Source organism: Pseudomassariella vexata (assembly GCF_002105095.1).
Source record: "Pseudomassariella vexata strain CBS 129021 chromosome Unknown BCR38scaffold_22, whole genome shotgun sequence".
Classification (NCBI taxonomy): domain Eukaryota; kingdom Fungi; phylum Ascomycota; class Sordariomycetes; order Amphisphaeriales; family Pseudomassariaceae; genus Pseudomassariella; species Pseudomassariella vexata.
The window spans coordinates 456,260-475,672 of record NW_024467977.1 but is presented as its reverse complement, the minus strand read 5'-3'; the positions used below and the strand labels follow the sequence as shown (position 1 = coordinate 475,672).

Below are 19,413 nucleotides of genomic sequence, written 5' to 3'. Positions count from 1 at the left end.
TAAGAGAACTTGGTCCGACAATGCGAGATTGCTGGATTTGAAGACTCCATTGTCCAGGTTTCGACCCTACCAGAGCCAATTGTGGCTGAAGCTTATCAAATACATTGAAGCCACAGCCCGGATCGGAATTTCTTATCAAAGCCCTAAATCCCAGAGCTGGAAAGCACGAGCCACCCGAAAATTTAGCGAGTGGGTTTGCAGGGTGCGCCTGCCACCAAACGACACAAGAATTTCCGAATCGTAGCGAAATATTTCGAGGTCCATACGGCCAAAGTTGCATTTGAACAACCCGCATCGCCAATTTCTTCAGGTACGGACCACCCACTACATTGCCCGACAATCAATACACCTTGTGCACGAAATAATCTGCTGTTCGGGGAAGGACGGACGTCTCAAAAATTGAGCAGTTTAAGATCCTGTAACTGACATCCAAACCCGGCCAGGTCGATACCCGATTTGCCCCCACGCCTGAGGAACCACCGTCAAGATGCGCTACATTCACACCGAAGAGAGCCTCGAGGTTCCCGAGAAGGGTACGTCGGTCAATTTTTCCTCAGCGCAAATTGGTTGGAAGGGTTGCCGGGATGCTGGAGGGGCGTGATGAGCCTTGTGCGATGGGAAACGGGCAGGAGGATCGACGTCATGCGAAATCGAAAAAATTACTGACATTTTGTTTACCGCATAGTCTCGGTGAGCATAAAGGCCCGCCATGTCACCGTCGAGGGACCCAGAGGTACGAACATCCCAAATGCACATGCAGACGGCGCGGTCTGGAGAAATCGAGGAGTCTAATAGTGGAATAGGCAAGCTGTCCAAGGACCTGAGCCACATGGCCGTCAGCTTCTCGCATCCCAAGAAGAACATTATTGGCATTGAGATTCACAACGGATCGCGAAAGAACGTTGCCGCCCTCCGAACCGTCCGCTCTCTCATCCAGAACTTGATCATTGGTGTCACCAAGGGATACAAGTACAAGATGCGATACGTCTACGCCCATTTCCCCATCAACATCAACGTGGAGAAGAACGCCGAGACCGGCAATGTCGAGGTTGAGATCCGCAACTTTATCGGCGAGAAGCTCGTCCGCAGAGTCGCCATGCGCCCCGGCGTCGAGGTTGAGGTCTCCGCGGCCCAGAAGGACGAGCTGGTTCTGTTCGGCAACTCGTTGGAGGATGTTTCTCAGAGCGCCGCTGACATCCAGCAAACCTGCAAGGTCCGCAACAAGGATATCCGAAAGGTAAGAGGGGATTATCACTGAGCACACAAGACGAACTGCAATTTGCTGACATTTCCGATATAGTTCTTGGACGGTATGTACGTGTCGGAGAAGGGCAACGTCGTTGAGGAGGCGGCATAAGGGCCAGGGCCAGGGCCGGAACGGAACAGTTGTCATGGTTTCTTTGCTGCTTTATGGGTCTCAATAAGGAGTGACCGGGGTTCATCATTGCATCTCACGCAGCGGAAAGCTGCGAAAATCAAGACCAAAATTCTGAAGCAACATCAAAGTTTTGCTCTGTGATGTCTTACTCCTTAATGCGCCACAATCAAGCTTCCACGGGTGATGGCAAATGGACTACAGGCCAAGCCAAGGACGCGAGTTGGGCATCTGGAACCAAGCAGTGGCGGAACTCGATTCCACTCTGGATGAGCAACATGTGCCGATGCCTGGGGCGAATGTGGAGATCAGCTGGAAGCAAATAAGGACAAGAGCCAGTTCTCGATTTTATGAACCATTGCACCATTGCGGTGGACTACGACGATAACCCATAATGACATATCGTTTTGCCATCACCGAATATCTCCGGGCCCAATGGTACGAGCGGATTGCGGTTGCTAAGCTGAATGAAGAGACCTAAGGTTCCTTGCGAAGGTATGAGTCACGTAAGTACCTTCTCGTCATTCAACACATCTGTTTCTGAAAGGACTGTCAAGCGTACATCGATCGAGATGTGAAGGTTTTCGAGATACGACTCGTCTGCCCTGCTGCTGCCCAAGCATTTCTAAATCTTCCTTCATGTCACAAACCGTGTCGAAATACGAAATCGAACAAGTACTCCAATTCCAGAATATCATCCAGCAAGTACTAACCATTGTGAATCATTGATTCGCTTTATATACTAAAGTCGCAACTCCAACTACCTTTAAGTATCCACCAACTTTGTCATATCCACAGTAATGAAGAGTAAGAAGGCCCGTCTCCTTTAGATAGAAGGGTTTAATATGCCAATTGAACACAATTACAGCCAGCAGCGCAAAGTCTCGCTGCTGTCATTACCAAATCTCCTTGTCAAATTCCACGCTGAAAAAAGAAACAGTGAGTAAAACGAAAACCTAATTGCTCATTCTCATTTCCATTCTTCGTGCTCTGCCATGCTCGTCCATCACTTGTATCTTCCGTTTGTGGGGGTTACGCAATCTAACCCAACCCGCTTGCTTCGTATGCATCGCATATTACATTTCATGTCATCTCTTGCTTTCTCCGTCTCTCGCAAGAATCTTTGAGTCTTTTGATAAATCAAATGTGGGACGTCCGTCCTTCCAAAACGCCGGGGGTTGTGCTATGTGTAGTGGTTATGATGTTGATGGTGGGCTATAAACAGTATTGTAGGTGTCAAAAAAGGGTGGTGTGTATGCAGCCTCGTGAATAAAAGTATGTATTGGGGAAGGAAATGATGGATCCGGGCCAGCTGGCATTAGGATCGTCTGGTGTGCCTCGATACCCTCGAAGCCGATTGCCTTGTTGCCCTGGACTGCCTAGAGCGGCGTGTGTCCCTTGTTCTCGAACTCATACTACCTGATGGATTTGTAAGTCACTATTTCCGTCCAATGTCTGTTTGCGGTGTTTCTGGATGATACTCACTAGGGCTAGTACCTGTGTAGGACTCGGTATAATACGAACTACTCCAATCACTCCTCGCGGGCTTATGGCTGCCACTCTCCTTCTTCTTGTCCCCCCTCCGCAGACCCAGAAGCAACATCGTAGCTGCGCCAGCACCGGCCAGCCAGCCCGCACCGCTGCTACTTTTCTTCTCTTTTCTCGACGCGACTGTGGCGGGACGGCCGCTGCCGCCAAACCATGTGCGGTGTGCGGCTCGGCCAGAAGCGCTGCCGTGTCGGGAGTACCGGCGCTCCTCCTCGATGACTTCGATGCGCTCCGTCTTGTCCCTCTTCTTGCCGAAGCCGAAGATGGCCAGGAAGGTGTTCCACAGGCCGCGGATGATGCAACATGCGCAGAGCGCGAGCAGCAGGGCGACTCCGAGGATAGTGCCCACCACGATACCAGCGATGGCGCCGCCGCTCAATTGGTTGCTTGTGGTGGTGGTGACGGGCACTGCGGTTTCCGTCCCGGTTGCTGTGGCCGTGGCGCTCTCGGCGGTGCCCGTAGCCGTTGAGAAGACTGTGGTCCCGCTCGTGACTCTGTATGGCGCCGAGAAGGCTGTTGTGACTACCCCCACCGTCGTCCCTGTAGACCACCATGTACTGGCTCCTGCATTGGGCAGGCATTGGCCCTCTTTCGCACAATATTGCCAGTTCGCGCAGCAAATTGGTCCACACGCAATTTGACCAGTTCCCTCGGGCGGAACGCAATCCGCACCTCCTGTGCCGCCCGACGCTGCGCTCGTCGCGGCTGGGTAGTATGTGCTGTAGGTGCTGGTATAAGTTCGCGTCTCAGTCCACGTTGTTGTGGAATATGCGTAGCCACCGTCCCCGGCTGTGCAGGTAGCTCGCCCCGTAGTCGTAATACATTGTTCGCCGGCGGAGCAGCAGTATTGATTGTCGAGGCCGCAGTATGATTCGCAGTCGCGGTTCATGAGATAGCCGAAGCCGAAATCTCGGATGTTATCGCGGGGATATGGGTTTGCGACGACAAGGGTAGTGAGAGTGCTCAGCAGCAAACTTGTTGCTGCTTGTTGGAGTCGCATTGTGACTGACTGTGTGCGTAGTCCTTGGAAGCAGCTTAGACAGGTGTTCGCTCACTCACCTCCACCTCAGTTTCGGTAGAGGAATTGGCAACTTGGGAGTGTGATTTGGGTCAAGCCGTCCGATTGTGATGATAGACTGATTTGCCCCAAATAACCAGTGATATCAAGGCCCAATCCCGATGCGATCGACTCAAGATATTATTTAGGCCGCAGTGACGAAGCCCGAAAGCTTGACTTACACCGCTGAGAAGGTTAAGGTCGTCGAGGTCAGGGATTGACAAGAACGCAGAGTGGAATACAAAAAAAGCAGAGGAAAACGACGTGGGAATTTGGCTGCTGCAAGTTGCGTCTTATTGCATGCACGCGTTTTCAGTCTAATGCACGTTGTGTGGTCCTTGGTTGTTCCCAACCTCTTGCGCTGGCAGCCTGAACTGCAAAATATCGCGGGGTTGGGGTCACCGATGTCACGAAACCTCGATTTGAACAAAACAGAGGGGGTTGGCACGCTGGAGCTCCAAGTATAACTTGGCAGGGATCTAAGCTAGAGACCAGTTAGCTTGCTAAATTTCTTCACCTTGAGAATCCTTTCTCATTTCGGGCGTAGACTTGTCTTTTATCCTATTTGCTCAACTTGGCTCTTTCTCAAGTTCTATCCGCGTGGTCGCTCTTCGTATGGGGGAGGGATCTGGTGATGGGCAAACTGCACAGCTACGGAGAATAGTGGTGAGTTGGCACACCTGCCTGATCTGGTGCTAATTGCTAGCTTGCCGAGCTTGTGCAGGGTTGACGGGACGACCTGACGTGCCTGAGTCGTTCGGCGCAGGGTCCGATAATCTTATCGTAACCACTCGGGGGACCGTGGACAGTGGACCCAGGGAAGCAGGTCGCGGCTGCCCAAGCTGCTCAGCGCAGCTCCGAGTGGCCAGCCAATTCAGGAACGAGCCGGCATTAGATGACGAAGACGATGCCAATCTGTCCTTTCGCTCGAGAATGATAAAACTCCTGTAAATAGATTTCGACACTCGTATTGGTCGCAACCACGAAATCCTGGGCTGTGTGATTCAGGGCACTAGGGATTATTCCCTAATCTACCAGCTTGGTAAGTCTTCAGAGCTCAGCTTACTGATTCGTGAAACCCCGAGACTCTACCAAGCATTATTACTCGAGCAGCTGCTAAGATCTCGACGAAGTGTGCGAAGGTTACGTTGGTAGTAGAGTAAACCGAGAGCCTCGTCAGGTTTGTCTCCGATCGCTAGATCGCGGGTAAAGAGTAAGTCGACTAAGGTGAAGTTATCCCAGATAATATCACTATTTTCAGAGTATATCGAATTCAAGGGGCTGCTAATCTCAACCAAACATTCCACAGCCGATGAGGATGGGAATTTGATAATTACATGCTAAAAAGAAGCTCTGAGTCCGAGTTGATTAAGCTCGGCAACACGTACAACATTGCAAATTCTGAGTTGGCATGAACTCCACACAATGCACTGAAGACAACAGCACATAAGCCAGTGATGAATACTTGCCTCGTGAAGAAACCGAGTATTGACCTCGGATTAAAAGCGCCATTGTTTCTTGGCGACTGCGTCCGCGGACAATAATGCATTCACGGTGCCATCTCTTCTTACTCCGTATCATGGGTCCTAAAAGCGAACTTTGTCCCAGCACACAAAGAGTGAGCGTAGTAGCAATTTGCATTTCCGTGAAACTGGTTGTAACATTGCTGAAGTTCTCACAAATTACGGTTGACTTTGCTTAAGGTCACCAATGTGGAGAGGTCGGCCCCACACAATGCCGCTCTAAAGCTCCTGTGCACGGGACCAAGCTTTGGAGATACCAGGACCAATCTCAGCTGGAACTACCTCATAAGACCAAGCTCCATCATCGAGCTCAATCTGAGCTCACCAACACAAGGCATACCATCATCACCTGCACTGACTCTCTCTCTCCAGCCTTGCCATTTCAGTCGCCTCCATCCCAGACACCATGTCCCTCGATCCTCCCCCGTACCTGGGGTCCCTCCAGAACAACATCCGCCAGCGACCGATTCCGTGGGATGGCGCAGCTAGAGCAGGCACCATTACGGAGGGGCAATTGGCCAAGATCAGGGCCATCGACAAAGTGAAGAAGGAACAGAGGAAACAAGTCGTAGAAGGCGATCTGGACGGATACCGGATACTCTTTGTTGGGGAGAATGAAACCCCTGGTGTGATCGAATCCGCGAGCAAGCGCTCAGATGTCGTGCAGTACGTCCTGGTGCTGCTGGGCGACGTGCTAGAGTGTATGTTCCTTCCCTACTATGCTGCAGCTTAACGACAGGCATGGATGGCTCCTTCTCCGGGGTGCACTTGTCTCTCAATTATTGGTACAACATAGCTAACTCTGTACCCAAGGCATCCCAACTCTGGCGAAAGCCCTCTTCAAGAATCCCGATCCCTACAAGCATTTCTTACCGCTCCTCGCGCACTCGAATAACGCTGAAGATCCTATCCCTCTTCTGACGTCCCACGTTCTTACCACCCTCATGGCAAACTCGAAGGACGAGTCCCCATCAACCGAACAGGCCTTTCCTTTGATCATCAGCTACCTGTGTGGCTTGGCCAAGAACTCGACCGATGCCGGACTGCAGGACATTGCCGTCATGGAATACTCGTCGCTTCTCTACGGCCGATCCTCTCGGCAGCTCTTCTGGAAGCAAAGAAGCGAAACGGTCGCACCGCTTATTGACATTTTGAAGAAGGCCGCAGGCGTTGGCGCGGAGTCCTCGGCGAGCCTGTGGAGCGGCAACGGTACCGCCAGAAGTGGTGGCACCGAGGCGTCTTTGGGCGGCGGCGTTGGCCTGCAGCTTCTCTACCACGTCTTGCTGGTGATGTGGCAACTGAGTTTCGAAGCCGAAGACATCGGCGACGAGATGGATGAGTATGAATCCCTTTCCCATAATGCATTGGACGTGGGCTAATGTAAGCGACAGCGAGTACGATGTGATTCTCTTGTACACGCAGTTACTTCGGCTGTCCCCCAAGGAAAAGACTACTCGTCTATTGCTATCTACGCTGAAAAATCTTCTCAGCACCAACCCCAGTTCCCTCCTACCTACAGCAGTCTTGGCTAGACTCCCAGCACTGCTGCAGAATGTTAGCGGCCGCCACCTGAGCGATCCGGATCTGTTGGAAGATCTGGACAATTTGAAGGAGATGCTGGAGGAGTACACCAAGACCAAGACTACGCTGGACGAGTATGTTGCAGAGGTACGGTCGGGGCACCTCAGATGGTCTCCGCCTCACAGAAACCAGACATTCTGGACGGAAAACTCGCGCAAGATTCTCGAATTCGAGACCGGAGAGATTGCCCGGAAACTGGCCGAGATCATGAAGAAGCCGTGGGAGAACGACAAGGCGGTGCTTGCAATTGCTTGCAACGACGTCGGCTTTCTGGTGAAAGAAGTTCCGGAAAAGCGATATCAATTGGAAAAGCTCGGACTCAAGGCCCGAATTATGGAGCTCATGCAGGACTCGGATGAGAATGTGCGATGGGAGAGTCTCAAGGCCCTAGGCGGGTGGCTCAAGTATAGCTTTGAAAACAACTAATTGTGTTCTTTTTTGGCTTTTGGGGTCACGGAGTTGAGATCAACTGCATGTCCTTTTCATCTGTTGAACGGACTTGCGCCGGGCTGTCTGGGTGCTGTGGCAGCATTACGACGACGGGTAGCATAGAAGCATAGCTCGTAGCCGGGATAGTGTAGGCCGGCCCGGTGACATCCGCCGAAGGGCGGCCATATTGAACGACAAGTGCCAAACTTGAAAGCGTTTACAGGAGTAATCAGTGTTATTGTTCAACACAGTCCCACCTCACGTCATATCTTTAGGTTATCTGAAGAAGTTTGGTTATGTGGATGTTTGAATTTCACATACGCCTATCGTTCTCCTTCCGGTGATCGGTTGATTCTGCGGTTTGGACCGGCAACACTTACCAACTTGCAAAGGGCGTATCAGGTGGGGCAGTGTACGCGGTAGCTTTCCCAATCTTATCGTCACATAGAGGCTAAACCGGTTGCCACCGGCATTTCGCCCAGTGCTCGCTTCCATCTAATAAGCTTGGTGTCTGCTCTGCTCCGCTGGTGGCTGGTTGTGAGACGTGCTTTGACTGAGGGGAATTTGCCATTCCAACTGGAATAATAAAGCCATTCTCGAGATTGTGTTTTTTTCTTTTTCTTCCAACTGCTCAACATGCATCGTCTCTTAGCAGCCCGTGCTGTCTTCTCGAGCGCCGGCCGCACCACTGCGTCGCGACTATCGGCCTCCTCCTCTAGAATTATGGCCTCCACGAGAACGACAGCAGCAAGGCGAGTCGCCCAAACGGCGCAGCACCTCCGCCCCTACAGCGCTCTTGCCTCGACCGCGACCTCGTTTCCCCAAACACACGACAAGATCACCCGACCCGAGGACACACCCTGGTTCATCGACAATGAATTCCGGCCCTCGCAAGCAGAATCCTGGATTGATCTCCACGACCCCGCGACCAACAATCTCGTGACGCGGGTGCCACAATCGACGGATGCCGAGCTCAAAGCCGCCGTCGCCAGCGCGCAAAAGGCCTTTCCGAAATGGAGGAATACGAGCGTCCTGGCGAGGCAGCAGGTCATGTTTAAATTCGTGGGGCTGGTTCGGGAGAATTGGGATAGGTTGGCGGCCAGCATTACCTTGGAACAAGGAAAGACTTTTGCGGATGCGAAGGGGGATGTGTTGAGGGGGTTGCAGGTTGCTGAGGCGGCGTGCGCGGCGCCAGAGTTTATGAAGGGGGAGCTGCTGGAGGTGGCGAGAGATATGGAGACCCGGACGTATCGGGAGCCGTTGGGGGTTGTGGCTGCCATTTGTCCTTTCAGTGTGTTTTCTGCTCTCTTCTGTGATGCGTTGTGGTTGGCTTTTAGAAGTTATTGGAACAGGATGCTAATGTGGGGTGTGCGGCAGACTTCCCGGCTATGATCCCGTTGTGGTGTATCCCGATTGCGACTGTGACAGGTAACACGCTGATCCTGAAGCCGTCCGAGAGAGACCCCGGTGCGGCTATGATTCTGGCTGAGCTGGCCAAGAAGGCAGGGTTCCCAGACGGCGTTGTCAATGTTGTTCACGGTGCTCACAAGACGGTTGATTTCATTCTCGACGCGCCCGAGATCAAAGCCGTCAGCTTCGTGGGTGGCAACAAGGCGGGCGAGTATATCTTCTCCAGGGGCTCTGCCAACGGCAAACGGGTGCAAGCCAACCTGGGAGCCAAGAATCACGCCGCCGTCCTGCCGGATTGCAACAAGAATCACTTCATCAACTCGGTTGTCGGCGCCGCCTTCGGTGCTGCAGGCCAGCGATGTATGGCCCTCAGCACGGTGGTCATGGTGGGCGAAACCAAAGAATGGCTTCCCGAACTGGCCGCCAGCGCCCAAAACCTTCAAGTCAACGGCGGCTTCGAGCAGGGCGCTGACCTAGGCCCCGTCATCTCGCCCCAAAGTAAGGAGCGGATTGAGAGTCTGATCGCCAGCGCCGAAAAGGAGGGCGCCACCATCCTCCTCGACGGCCGCGGCTTCAAGCCCGAGAAGTACCCTAACGGCAACTGGGTCGGCCCCACCATCATCACCAACGTGACACCCCAAATGAAGTGCTACACGGAGGAGATCTTCGGCCCTGTGCTGGTATGCCTCAACGTCGACACCCTGGATGAGGCCATCGAGCTCATCAACAAGAACGAGTACGGCAACGGGACGGCCATTTTCACCCGCTCGGGTCCCACGGCTGAGGCGTTCCGAAGGAACATCGAGGCCGGACAGGTCGGGATTAATGTTCCTATTCCCGTACCCTTGCCCATGTTTTCGTTCACGGGGAATAAGAAGAGTATTGCGGGGGGTGGGGCGAATACGTTTTATGGTCGGCCGGGGGTTAATTTTTACACCCAGCTCAAGACGGTTACGGCGATGTGGGCCAGTGCGGATGCGATTTCGAAGAAGGCGGACGTCGCGATGCCTACGCAGAGTTAGGGAGTGTGAGGATGGGAGAATGGCTTTATTGAGATGCCATATGGCATAACCCACTGGGAGTTTTACGAATGGCATATCCGGTATGCGAATGATTTGAACATGCAAGGGCGACAAGCCAACTGGGTTGACGAACTGGCAAACAACATGCGTGCTTGACTGCCAAAGATACTATTACACATTGGAGCTATGATAACTGAACCGGCCCCAGAGCGCGCGGCTTGTCAAATGTCGTAATTATTGCGTGCTAACTACTGGGCTTGGTTGGACTTGGACTTCTGCGTAGACGCACCAGTTACTTGGGGGTTCATGGATTGAATATACGAGGTAAACCACCTACTATGTACACCGTGGTCACCTGTCACGTCCAGACATGAGATTGGTCACAGTCGCGATTGCTTGACTCGAACTTGCACGATAATAGGCGATTGGCATTTCGAGTCGTGACCAACCGGGGACTTGGCTCAATTTTCGAAGCTATGATTTTGCGCATCCCGCGGCAAGTCGCGCAATATGTTAATTTCACGTATACCCCCAAAGGTGGTGGAAGTAGAGATCCTGACGTTGTGCGAGGGAAATTCAAAGATTCCCGATGTCGTTTGATGTGTAAGTTGACTAGGAGGCACGGGTCGATGTGACTGAAAAGGGAAGCAGCCAACGATTCTGCGAGTCAAGCCTCCCTCTCTCTTTTGTGAACGTCAACTTAAACAGCCAAACCTCACCGAACTCATTTCTGCTGAAACAACACAGAGCGGGTCATGAACGACAAAGCCGCTGGATTCCATTATGGAAACCAAACGCAAAAATACCACATGGGTGCAGCAGGGGCCCACGGGGCAATAAAGGACCTCCCCGAACTCCCCAATGACCTCTTCCTCCTCATCATCTCCTACCTATCTCCCCAAGACTCCATCATTTGCCGGCGCGTAAGCAAAAACTGGAATTCGGCCTTCACCACGGAGAACGCATCATGGACGTTAATGAAGCGGCACTTCCCGCGGTGTCGAGAAATCCGGAATGCCGCCACCGCCGTCTCGGCACCCCCCTCATCGAACCCCGCTGCTGCGGGCAACAAACAACGGGGGCCGCCGGATTGGACCTCAGTCTTCGCCAAAGTCGCTCGGCGGTATCATTACTTGCGATCTGCTCGGCCAAGGGAAATCGAGAAAATTAATGTAATCGACGAGAAGACGCACGCGCACCTGCGCCGGGGCGTCGAGCCATGGGATCGGGTACTAAGGTTCAACGAAAATACGGCCCCGTTCCAGTATCGCGACGCGGTGTGGTGTTACGACGACGGGTTGCTGATGTACCCCGATGCTGCTGCTCCCGGGCGCTACGTGGCGTATGATTTGGAGACGCAGAATCGGTTTGCGGTGCCGTTTGACGGGGCGGATAGGACAGTGAGGAGGGTACGGCTCGCGTGTGGGAGTTTGGTGGTGGAGTGGTGTGAACGGGAGGCGTATCATCAGTTGAATGATCAGGAGACGGTGCATAGACACTTTGCTACGGTTTTCGATGTGAGGCGGTGTTCGACTTCATCGTCTTCTTCGAGAGCAGCAGCAGTATCCGAATCACCAGACTACCAAGTCTCCTCTCGCTCACCCTCCCCCTCTACACCTAAACTCAACCTCGTGCGCTCCGTCTCCGCGACCGATTCCACGGCATGGACCATCACCTTCCGCTCCGAATGGAAGATTCACTTCTTGGGCTTACCAATCTCCCGGCACGACCGCTTCTTTTCCGCCCATAACAGCACCCACTACGCACTCTACCTCTGGCAACCCAACCGCTCCCCCTGGGGCGAAGAAGAACCCCTCGAGCAGCTGACGGTATGGGATATATCCTTCCCGTCCGCGTATCGCCCCTCCTTAGACCCAACGGGTGCGCGCAAACCGCCCGATCGAGATCTCGGCCCCGTCGTGGTAAGGAGGCTGAGTTGGAGGGATCTGGATTTTTTGGGGCTGAGACAGAGGCATACGCCGAGGATTAAGGAGTTGAGGGTTGACGAGGGCAATGTATATGTGCATGAAGAGGACCACCGCTGGTTGGCGGGGATGCAGGCTTCGATGGCGCCGCCGAGGCATCATAGAGTCAAGTGTACGGGGATTCCGGTTGTGGGAATGGGACCTAGGTGGGTGGAGGAGTGTTGTGCGGATGGAGATGTGCATATGTCGTTTTGTCCGAGGAGTGGGTCGGTTGCGAAGTTGAGGAGGGATGAGGAGGCTTCTGATCATCCTTCCGGTTCTGCTGCCACCTCATCTTCTTCCTCGTTATCTGATCCATCCTCTTCTCCGTCAGGCAGGGAAGGTGATCAGAACAGCGTCACTTACACCAACCACCCCTCCCAAGCTCCCTGCTGGCGCCACGAAGAGTTCCCCTACCTGACCGTCAGCGAGGTCGTTGATGCGAAGGCAGGCATCCGCATCGTGGCTAGGCAGTGTTTCATGATGGAGACGCTGTCTGTGTTCATCGTGCCGAGGATTAGCGTACAGGAAGCAGGGCTTGATGGTGAGGGTGAGGAGTCAGGTGAGGTGAGGTTCGCGGATGGGATGTGGGCCGAGTTGATGGGCAAAGGAGTTATATGTGGGGATGAGAGGTGGGTTGTGGGCGAGGATGGGGATGGGAGGGTCACGGTTGTAAGGATGTAAGGGAGGGTATTAGGATTGGGTGTAAGTGCTTGGGCGCCGTGTTTTAGGGAAGGTAACCAGGGCGCTGAGGCGAGTAGGGAGTGGGAGAGACTGTGTCTTCATGGGTTATTGCGTTGAAGGCATCGGGATGGTGTTTTAATGTCCTTACGGGGGGCTAGATTTGTGTTGAGTAGTTAAAGATCAATTCATGTTTACACAGCCTCGTCTAGTTCTATGTACATTCTTGTGATGCAGTGCAAGTGGTTGGGGTACATATTAGATAGATCAGTCACAACACACGCGGTAAGTGTATGATAGTGTGGACGCGAAGCTTGAATTGCTACGTAGTAATAAGTTTCCCTCAGGTGAAAAAGGGCACGGCCGGACCGGTACCTACCTTTTGAATTAGAGCGACGATGAATTGAATCTTTCTGAATTGAAACACCTTGATACATCCACAGTGCTATGATTTTATACGTGCCTTACTTGTGGCGCATTCCTCCACGGATTCTTATCAAAGGCAGGAGAGGGAAATGTTTGGTGCGGTCATGCTGCGGTCGGCTTGACTTATGACTGCCTGTCACCGAAATGACTACGCGGAGGTAATCATTCGGTCTAACTTTCGTGACTTTCATATCATTTGTTGGTTCGTGCTTATTATGGCATTTACTGGGGATTGAATGCCTTTTGTCCACTTTTCTCAGCTAATCCTTAGTTAGCAAGTTTCAATAACTACGTTGGGTATCTCAAGGACCCGAAACACCACTGCTTTGCTCCTTGGTCACTTCCACCTCAACCTGCACATGCACCGTCTTCCGTATTAAATTGCTGTATGGGATATAATCTCTCCCTGCTCCAGATCCCTCGGCTCGACTCCGCCAAAGGAAGAGATTGTGCTCTCACGCATGGAACTCCCCAACCCCTTGTCGCTGTCGCTGTTCAGCCTTGCTCTTGGCATCCGGGGCAGCTCATTCACGGCCGCCGTCGGGCACGTGATCTCGAGGACGAAGGGGAACTTGTCTGGGAAGATCAGGTTTTTCCAACTGCTGAGCGACGTCTCGGTAACGCCATATATAACGGCATCGATGAACCCCTGGATCACGATACACGACTTATCCAACGTCTGCAGCGCGAACGGCGCGGGAATCTCTTTGGTGGCTTGGTAGATGCGGATCCCCGTCGGCAGGATCCAGATGAGGATGTAGGCGAAGGGATATATGAGCATGAGTCGAGCAAGCTGCAAGGGGCACGTCAGTCCGTTAATCCATTCACAGGAAAACATACAAGCGGAAATAAGAGCGCCGCCCTCACTTTCTTGAGCTTCTGTTTGCTTTGAGCCTCGTTTCCAGAAACCCGCGGGTCGAGGTTACCAGCGGCGCCTCTCGAATGGACATCCCAATCCACGCAGCTGTTGTGGGCTTTACGAAAGAAAAAATATAGGTGGGTGTACATAGCGAGCATGGCCATGATTATCAGCCATCGAGGGATGTAGTTGACGAAAAGTCGCGTTTTGTCCGAGGTGAACCAGCACCCTAACAAGAAAACGTGTGAGCTTTAGGCTTTATAGGAGACCAAACTGTAGGATAGAAAGCAAGACTTACAAACGCCGATATCACCGTACCCCACGACGACCAGTTCGATGATCGCCTGGGTACAGCTGAGAATCCAGGGAATCAAAAACATGAACCAGGAGTGTTTATGGACCCAGGCGACCGCACGTCTGCAGTCGACGAGAATAAAGTACGAGCAAATAGCGATCACGAATACCTATTCGTCAGCTGCGGCATCGTTAGCCTTAACTTCGACCACGGAAAGTTCGCCATGACTTACTTTGCGTAACGAAGGCCTGGGTTACGAATCCGTTGAAACTGCAGTACTTGGCCCGACTCGGTTGGCCGATGGAATTTCCAGCAAGCTTCATACAGGCGGATGAAAGGATGTTGAGGGCCATGAGGCCAGTACTCACTGCAAGCCCTCTGCGATAGTCAGCTACATGACCAAGTCGTTTGCATATTATGGTGATGGATCGACACTTACAGGATCAGTTCGTGGCGGAAGCTTCGTAGACTCTTGAAGCACTTTGACGAGAACTTAGCAACATGCCGGGGATTTTACGGCTGAAGTCGAGCTTACCGCAAAGCTGAGAATGATCCATACCGAGCCCAACATCGACAGGAGAGAGACCACTACCATTACAACATTAAGGGTGAAATTTTGGGCCTCCGTCCTGGGCACCTCAATCGCGACTCGGGAAGAGATGAAACTCTCTCGGTGTGTATCCATGATACCGCAAATCAAGTCACAAGCTGGGGAGGATGCCGTGTTGGAAACCTAAGGGCTTATATCAGGCATTTTTTGCTAGTCCGATGCCTTCGGTTATGATATTCGACCAGAAATAAGTAGGTTGAGATGAGCAGTCTTGCCACATGTGTAGCTCTGCTGCTCATCTGCCTGGGAATTTGGAAATACATGACGAGAAAGCAATGAATTATATCGATCCCAGACTGCATTCGCCACGGGGCCAAGGTACAGGAGGAGGGGCTCATATGTCCTCCTGGCCAAGGGCTAAGCTTGACTCTGGTAGTCTTGGGCGGCACTTATACTGCTGAGTGGCACCTGCCTCCGCGGGTAGTTCCATGTTGGCGCGAACTATAAGAGCCATTCTCACGGTGTTCTGCAGTTTCGGCATCTCGATCTCACCCAGAGTGGAAACAAAAAGAGGGCAGGCATCAGGACATTGACGTTGAGGTAGAAGCATAACTCGTATCCGACCTCAGAGGATCGATAATCATTTTGTGCTGCTCTAAACACGCGGGTGTAGAACAAAACTTCGAGCTCTCTCCCGATCACGGAGCTGCAGCCTCGCCTCCCCATTCTTTCGCTCGGCGGCATTGTGGGTGTATTGTATTGCAGAGCTAGTCATGCCTAGCTTGATATCCGCGAAGTGTACCGCAGTAGCAAAGGGCCAACAGACTTGGGCGGGCAATCGCTCCTCGGCCAGGACTGAAAATCCCGATTCCAGGGATCAGTAGTCAGTATAATGGGGGATTGTGAATGAACAGGGACGATCAATCGAAGTTCGGATGGAATTTTGGATGATCCGTTAGGTATCTTGGGTCGTAAATTGCAGTTGATGAAAAATACAGTCCTTCTGGGCTTCTTCACTGGCCAAATCTTGGAAAGAAGATCCCCTACATGGCGATTTACTGTTTAAGTAGCGATAGACGTGTGGAAGGTCTCAATGTTGGAACGGACGAACTCCAGTGCATTTCCATATGACATAATAGTGGTAAAAATCTAGGATGCTAGTCAGCAACGTGCGGCACTTCAACAAGTATGGTGGGCTGATCAGGGTCGGCTGCAGAATGAGGCTGATTCCCCGGAAACCATTGAACTCAATCAACGTCGTTGTGATACGGCAAGTCTTGTATCCAACACGACACACAGAGCTGAATTTTGAGGCTATGTTAGTGGGGAGCGTCTCGGTTAAGCTGCTCTGATCTCGGAGTCGGAGCTGATATTTTCCGCGACAGGGGCCATGCCTCTAGAGTTCTCATTGTAGCCCTGTCGACGTTTGGTCGTGCTTTCTCGACAATTTGAACCTGCAAAACTTGAAGATTCAAACTCATCGTTTTTGGAATCCGTTGGACTCATAAATGCATCCAAGAAGCCTATTTATGTACAAATTCTAAGGGCCGCCTCGGATAAGTATTGATTGATGTGCGTTCTGACACGTTGATGTTTAAGTCGCCAAACCGCGAAAACATGCCCAACAGGGGATTGAAGCCGATGTACCTTCAGAACCTCGTCCCTGCCGACAAATCACATCATGTGTGAGTTCCAACAGTGTCAGGCCAGCACCCTGATCTTCCCGCATTGCGAAGGCTAGTGCTTTCTATCTCGAGATCTGCTTACGGCGCAGCTTGTATCGGACACCGGTCATTGTTTCCTCTGCCTGGGATAATTGGCACATCGACGGCTACCGAGCACAGCATTGTTCTGCATGATGGAACAGAATCCTCTGATCAACATGCGTCAAATCGGGGATTCCAGCGATACGATGGACAGGCCATCTTGTTATCCACGATGCGCTGGCATGAGTCGGCATTGCTGCCGAAGCGCTCGGCTGCTCGTATGGTCGACAGAGCAGGTTATGAGCAGAATTGGCAAAGTTGACGGAGGCTATTGTGGTTACTCCTGGTTCGGCTGCGGAAGACGCCCTTCGGTTGGTGGTGGCGGTGGTGATGGCGTACTGCAGACATGTCAGCACCGCTACGGCCGTTTCAGGCAGACGTACATCCCGGAACACACTACCCAGCTCGATCGTAGCCAGGAGTTCATGTCCAGATCGGTCCAGCACTGTCAATAGTACTGGCTTCCCCACAGTTTCGCCTGCTGACGCCCATTAGTAGTGCTGGCATATTCCTACTCTCTGTTGACAGGCATGGTCAAGAGATATGGCGCGGAGGCTGGGCTTGTCGCGCGGCTGACCGACTTACCCTTTGGATCGCCTGATCATCCGAATGTTGAGTTGGTAGGCGTGGGCGAGTATTGATAAGGACGATACTGACGCCACCATGCAAGTCATGCCATCGCCTCCAGTGTTTTGTCATGTTGGGAATCATCAGAATTCATGACCAACATGCCAGCAATGATCAACCTATTTCGACGGAATAGATCTTCAAACGACATAGAATGGCATGCCTTGTTTCTTTGGTTTCCTTCGGCTCCTATTCGAGAGCTGGGACTGGTCTACCAGCGAATGCAGTTTGCCGAATTCGTAGCACTTGCACTGCGGCCTGCACGGTTGCTTGGTATACCCTCCGTTATGCATCGTGGGCAAGGCAGGCTGAACAACTTCTCCACACATTGAAATGCCGTCTGCAGCCAATCTGAAAAGATTGTTTTTCATATGATCGGCCGTAGCATGACGAGAAGGTGGCGCCGTAGACAGCTGAACTTTGGTACTGCTACTTTGTCACAGCAGTGCAGCGATAGCATTTCGAACCGATGCACCTGCATCGATAGTCGCGATATTGTCACGCCATTCCACCTTCACTAACACTCGAGGGTATCTCGTCTTGACAAGTCACCGCGAGAAGGCTGAAGCCATGGCGCCTTGATATTTGCTTTCGTATAGCTAGCCTGAGACCTACGGGCTTATCCGTCCTGTCAAAACACACACACCGGAGGTTGATCCTGCATGGGACTTCTCCAATCTGGCCTCGTGCCTCTCCGGCGTACCACACCCCACTATTGATAAATGGATGTCATAATTCAGACCATTATAATCGGCTTACTATAGTCAATAGCTCGCTCCACTGTCTCACTATAGGGGCTGGCTGTACTGTATACGGTGAAAGAGGCAGTGGGAAGAACCAGCGTCGTTGATCACTCATTACCTGAGGCAAGTCAAAAACGCAACGATGAGCACCAACTTGGATGACTGTGCCGCACACTGGACAATACAAGTACATTGACTTCAGCAGGTATGTGCGTATATTTGGAGGTATATATGTGATAATTTCAGGCATGTTATATATCAAATGCACGCGCTTGGTGAAAACGCACTGCCTTGATCCTATGATAAATGGAGCCATTTCTTTCCCAAAACAACGCCCTCCAGCAGCTGAAACGGCAGCCTAGCCTGCCCAAGCTAGAGATATGCTGTGTTCAACCGCATAAACATGTGTATTCCGTTTCCCCATTTGACTCCGGTAATTCCTTTCCTATGCTTGATGAGTAGTAGCAGATAATGAAACGTTGGAAAAAGAACGAAAATAGAAAACCAAAAGATTAGATGGCGAGGACTTTGTTTTCATTTGTTGAGAACCCCCTTTGCCCCGCTGCCCCTACGCCTCGCTGCATGTCTTTCGGCCAAAACATGATATCATTCTTTTCCGTCCTTTCCGCCCATTGAACGAACAAGCCCTTCATTTGCACGTCCGTCGAGAGTACCGGATCAACACTTCCCTTATGCGTCCGAAGATCTGGCTCTTCCCTTTTGCCATTCGGCTCGATTCTGCTTGGTACCTCATATCCTGGGATTCTGGCTCATGCAGTGAGCCAAGCCTGCCGCCCATGTGTCTCCAAGTGCCGGGGTTGGTGTGGTGACACTGCACACCACGTCCCGGTGCAGCCCCGGGACTGCCTAATGAGGTATATCGCCTGTCAATCCAATGTAATGCGCCAGTAGTATCCCATCTATAGTCCGCCGAGGAGGTTTTGGGGAAATCCTGCCACCTGACATATCCGAGCAAAATTTCCTGTAGTAGGCGAATTCCGAAGAGAGAGAGAGGGAGAGTGGTGTGAGGGCCGTTGCGGCTCTCGGTGCGACATGCCGGCCTAGGTGAGACTTCCAGGAAGGGGACACATGCTGGTTCGAAGTTTCATGGTGATGAGGATGACAATGAGGGCGTGCGTCATCCACAGAGCGGGCAGTGGCCGGGCTGAACGATATAGCGTTCGTGCGGACCTTTCGGGCATGCTGTTTTGCGGCTGCCGTCTACTGATGTGCGGAAGAAATGTGCCCCAGGATCTTGACACGATGTGTAGATGTAGTAGTTCTTGGTAAAGTCACACATCTTGAACGAGGTGTGAGGTAATTTGAGGTGAGGTGGTTTGGAGACGGTGATGATGATTATGTTAGTGATGGGGCAAGGTTTTGCTGAAGCTGATGTTAGTGAATTGCGTAAGACAAAAAAGTGTGAGAATGGTTACCTGCGAGGATGGGTTCAGAATATGAAGAAGGTGGAGTATGTGTTTCGAAGGGCCAGGGCGCTCCACGGATGGTTGCGAGATGTAGTTGTGACTAGACTTGCGGAATGGGCTGGGATCGAGG

The 19,413-nt window shown here is 52.2% G+C and overlaps 7 protein-coding genes across 7 annotated transcripts; 4 read left to right on the top strand and 3 right to left on the bottom strand.

Annotated features, from left to right (window-relative positions):
• Window positions 1-487: 487 nt before the first annotated feature.
• On the top strand, window positions 488-1,357 carry BCR38DRAFT_355755 (ribosomal protein L6, alpha-beta domain-containing protein; the record flags this gene model as incomplete). Its single annotated transcript, XM_040856974.1, has 4 exons — window positions 488-533; window positions 686-733; window positions 804-1,237; window positions 1,301-1,357. 4 exons carry the CDS (start codon window positions 488-490, stop codon window positions 1,355-1,357), a joined length of 585 nt encoding a protein of 194 aa, XP_040710293.1.
• A 1,254-nt stretch (window positions 1,358-2,611) lies between these two features.
• On the bottom strand, window positions 2,612-3,923 carry BCR38DRAFT_414459 (uncharacterized protein; the record flags this gene model as incomplete). Its single annotated transcript, XM_040858937.1, has 2 exons — window positions 2,612-2,754; window positions 2,861-3,923. The coding sequence occupies 2 exons, from the start codon at window positions 3,921-3,923 to the stop codon at window positions 2,612-2,614; spliced, it is 1,206 nt and encodes a 401-aa protein (XP_040710292.1).
• A 1,986-nt stretch (window positions 3,924-5,909) lies between these two features.
• BCR38DRAFT_355708 (vacuolar ATP synthase subunit H) lies at window positions 5,910-7,510 on the top strand (the record flags this gene model as incomplete). The annotated part of the gene is made up of 3 exons (XM_040856971.1): window positions 5,910-6,204; window positions 6,317-6,842; window positions 6,895-7,510. 3 exons carry the CDS (start codon window positions 5,910-5,912, stop codon window positions 7,508-7,510), a joined length of 1,437 nt encoding a protein of 478 aa, XP_040710291.1.
• A 726-nt stretch (window positions 7,511-8,236) lies between these two features.
• Window positions 8,237-9,945, top strand: BCR38DRAFT_355550 (putative methylmalonate-semialdehyde dehydrogenase; the record flags this gene model as incomplete). Its single annotated transcript, XM_040856958.1, has 2 exons — window positions 8,237-8,804; window positions 8,891-9,945. The coding sequence occupies 2 exons, from the start codon at window positions 8,237-8,239 to the stop codon at window positions 9,943-9,945; spliced, it is 1,623 nt and encodes a 540-aa protein (XP_040710290.1).
• Window positions 9,946-10,754: 809 nt separating this feature from the next.
• On the top strand, window positions 10,755-12,593 carry BCR38DRAFT_355529 (uncharacterized protein; the record flags this gene model as incomplete). The annotated part of the gene is made up of 2 exons (XM_040856956.1): window positions 10,755-11,472; window positions 11,533-12,593. 2 exons carry the CDS (start codon window positions 10,755-10,757, stop codon window positions 12,591-12,593), a joined length of 1,779 nt encoding a protein of 592 aa, XP_040710289.1.
• A 799-nt stretch (window positions 12,594-13,392) lies between these two features.
• Window positions 13,393-14,855, bottom strand: BCR38DRAFT_355774 (uncharacterized protein; the record flags this gene model as incomplete). The annotated part of the gene is made up of 6 exons (XM_040856978.1): window positions 13,393-13,809; window positions 13,884-14,104; window positions 14,174-14,339; window positions 14,413-14,548; window positions 14,610-14,650; window positions 14,706-14,855. The coding sequence occupies 6 exons, from the start codon at window positions 14,853-14,855 to the stop codon at window positions 13,393-13,395; spliced, it is 1,131 nt and encodes a 376-aa protein (XP_040710288.1).
• A 3,650-nt stretch (window positions 14,856-18,505) lies between these two features.
• Window positions 18,506-19,156, bottom strand: BCR38DRAFT_414454 (uncharacterized protein; the record flags this gene model as incomplete). Its single annotated transcript, XM_040858936.1, has 2 exons — window positions 18,506-18,948; window positions 19,048-19,156. 2 exons carry the CDS (start codon window positions 19,154-19,156, stop codon window positions 18,506-18,508), a joined length of 552 nt encoding a protein of 183 aa, XP_040710287.1.
• Between the last annotated feature and the right edge of the window lie 257 nt (window positions 19,157-19,413).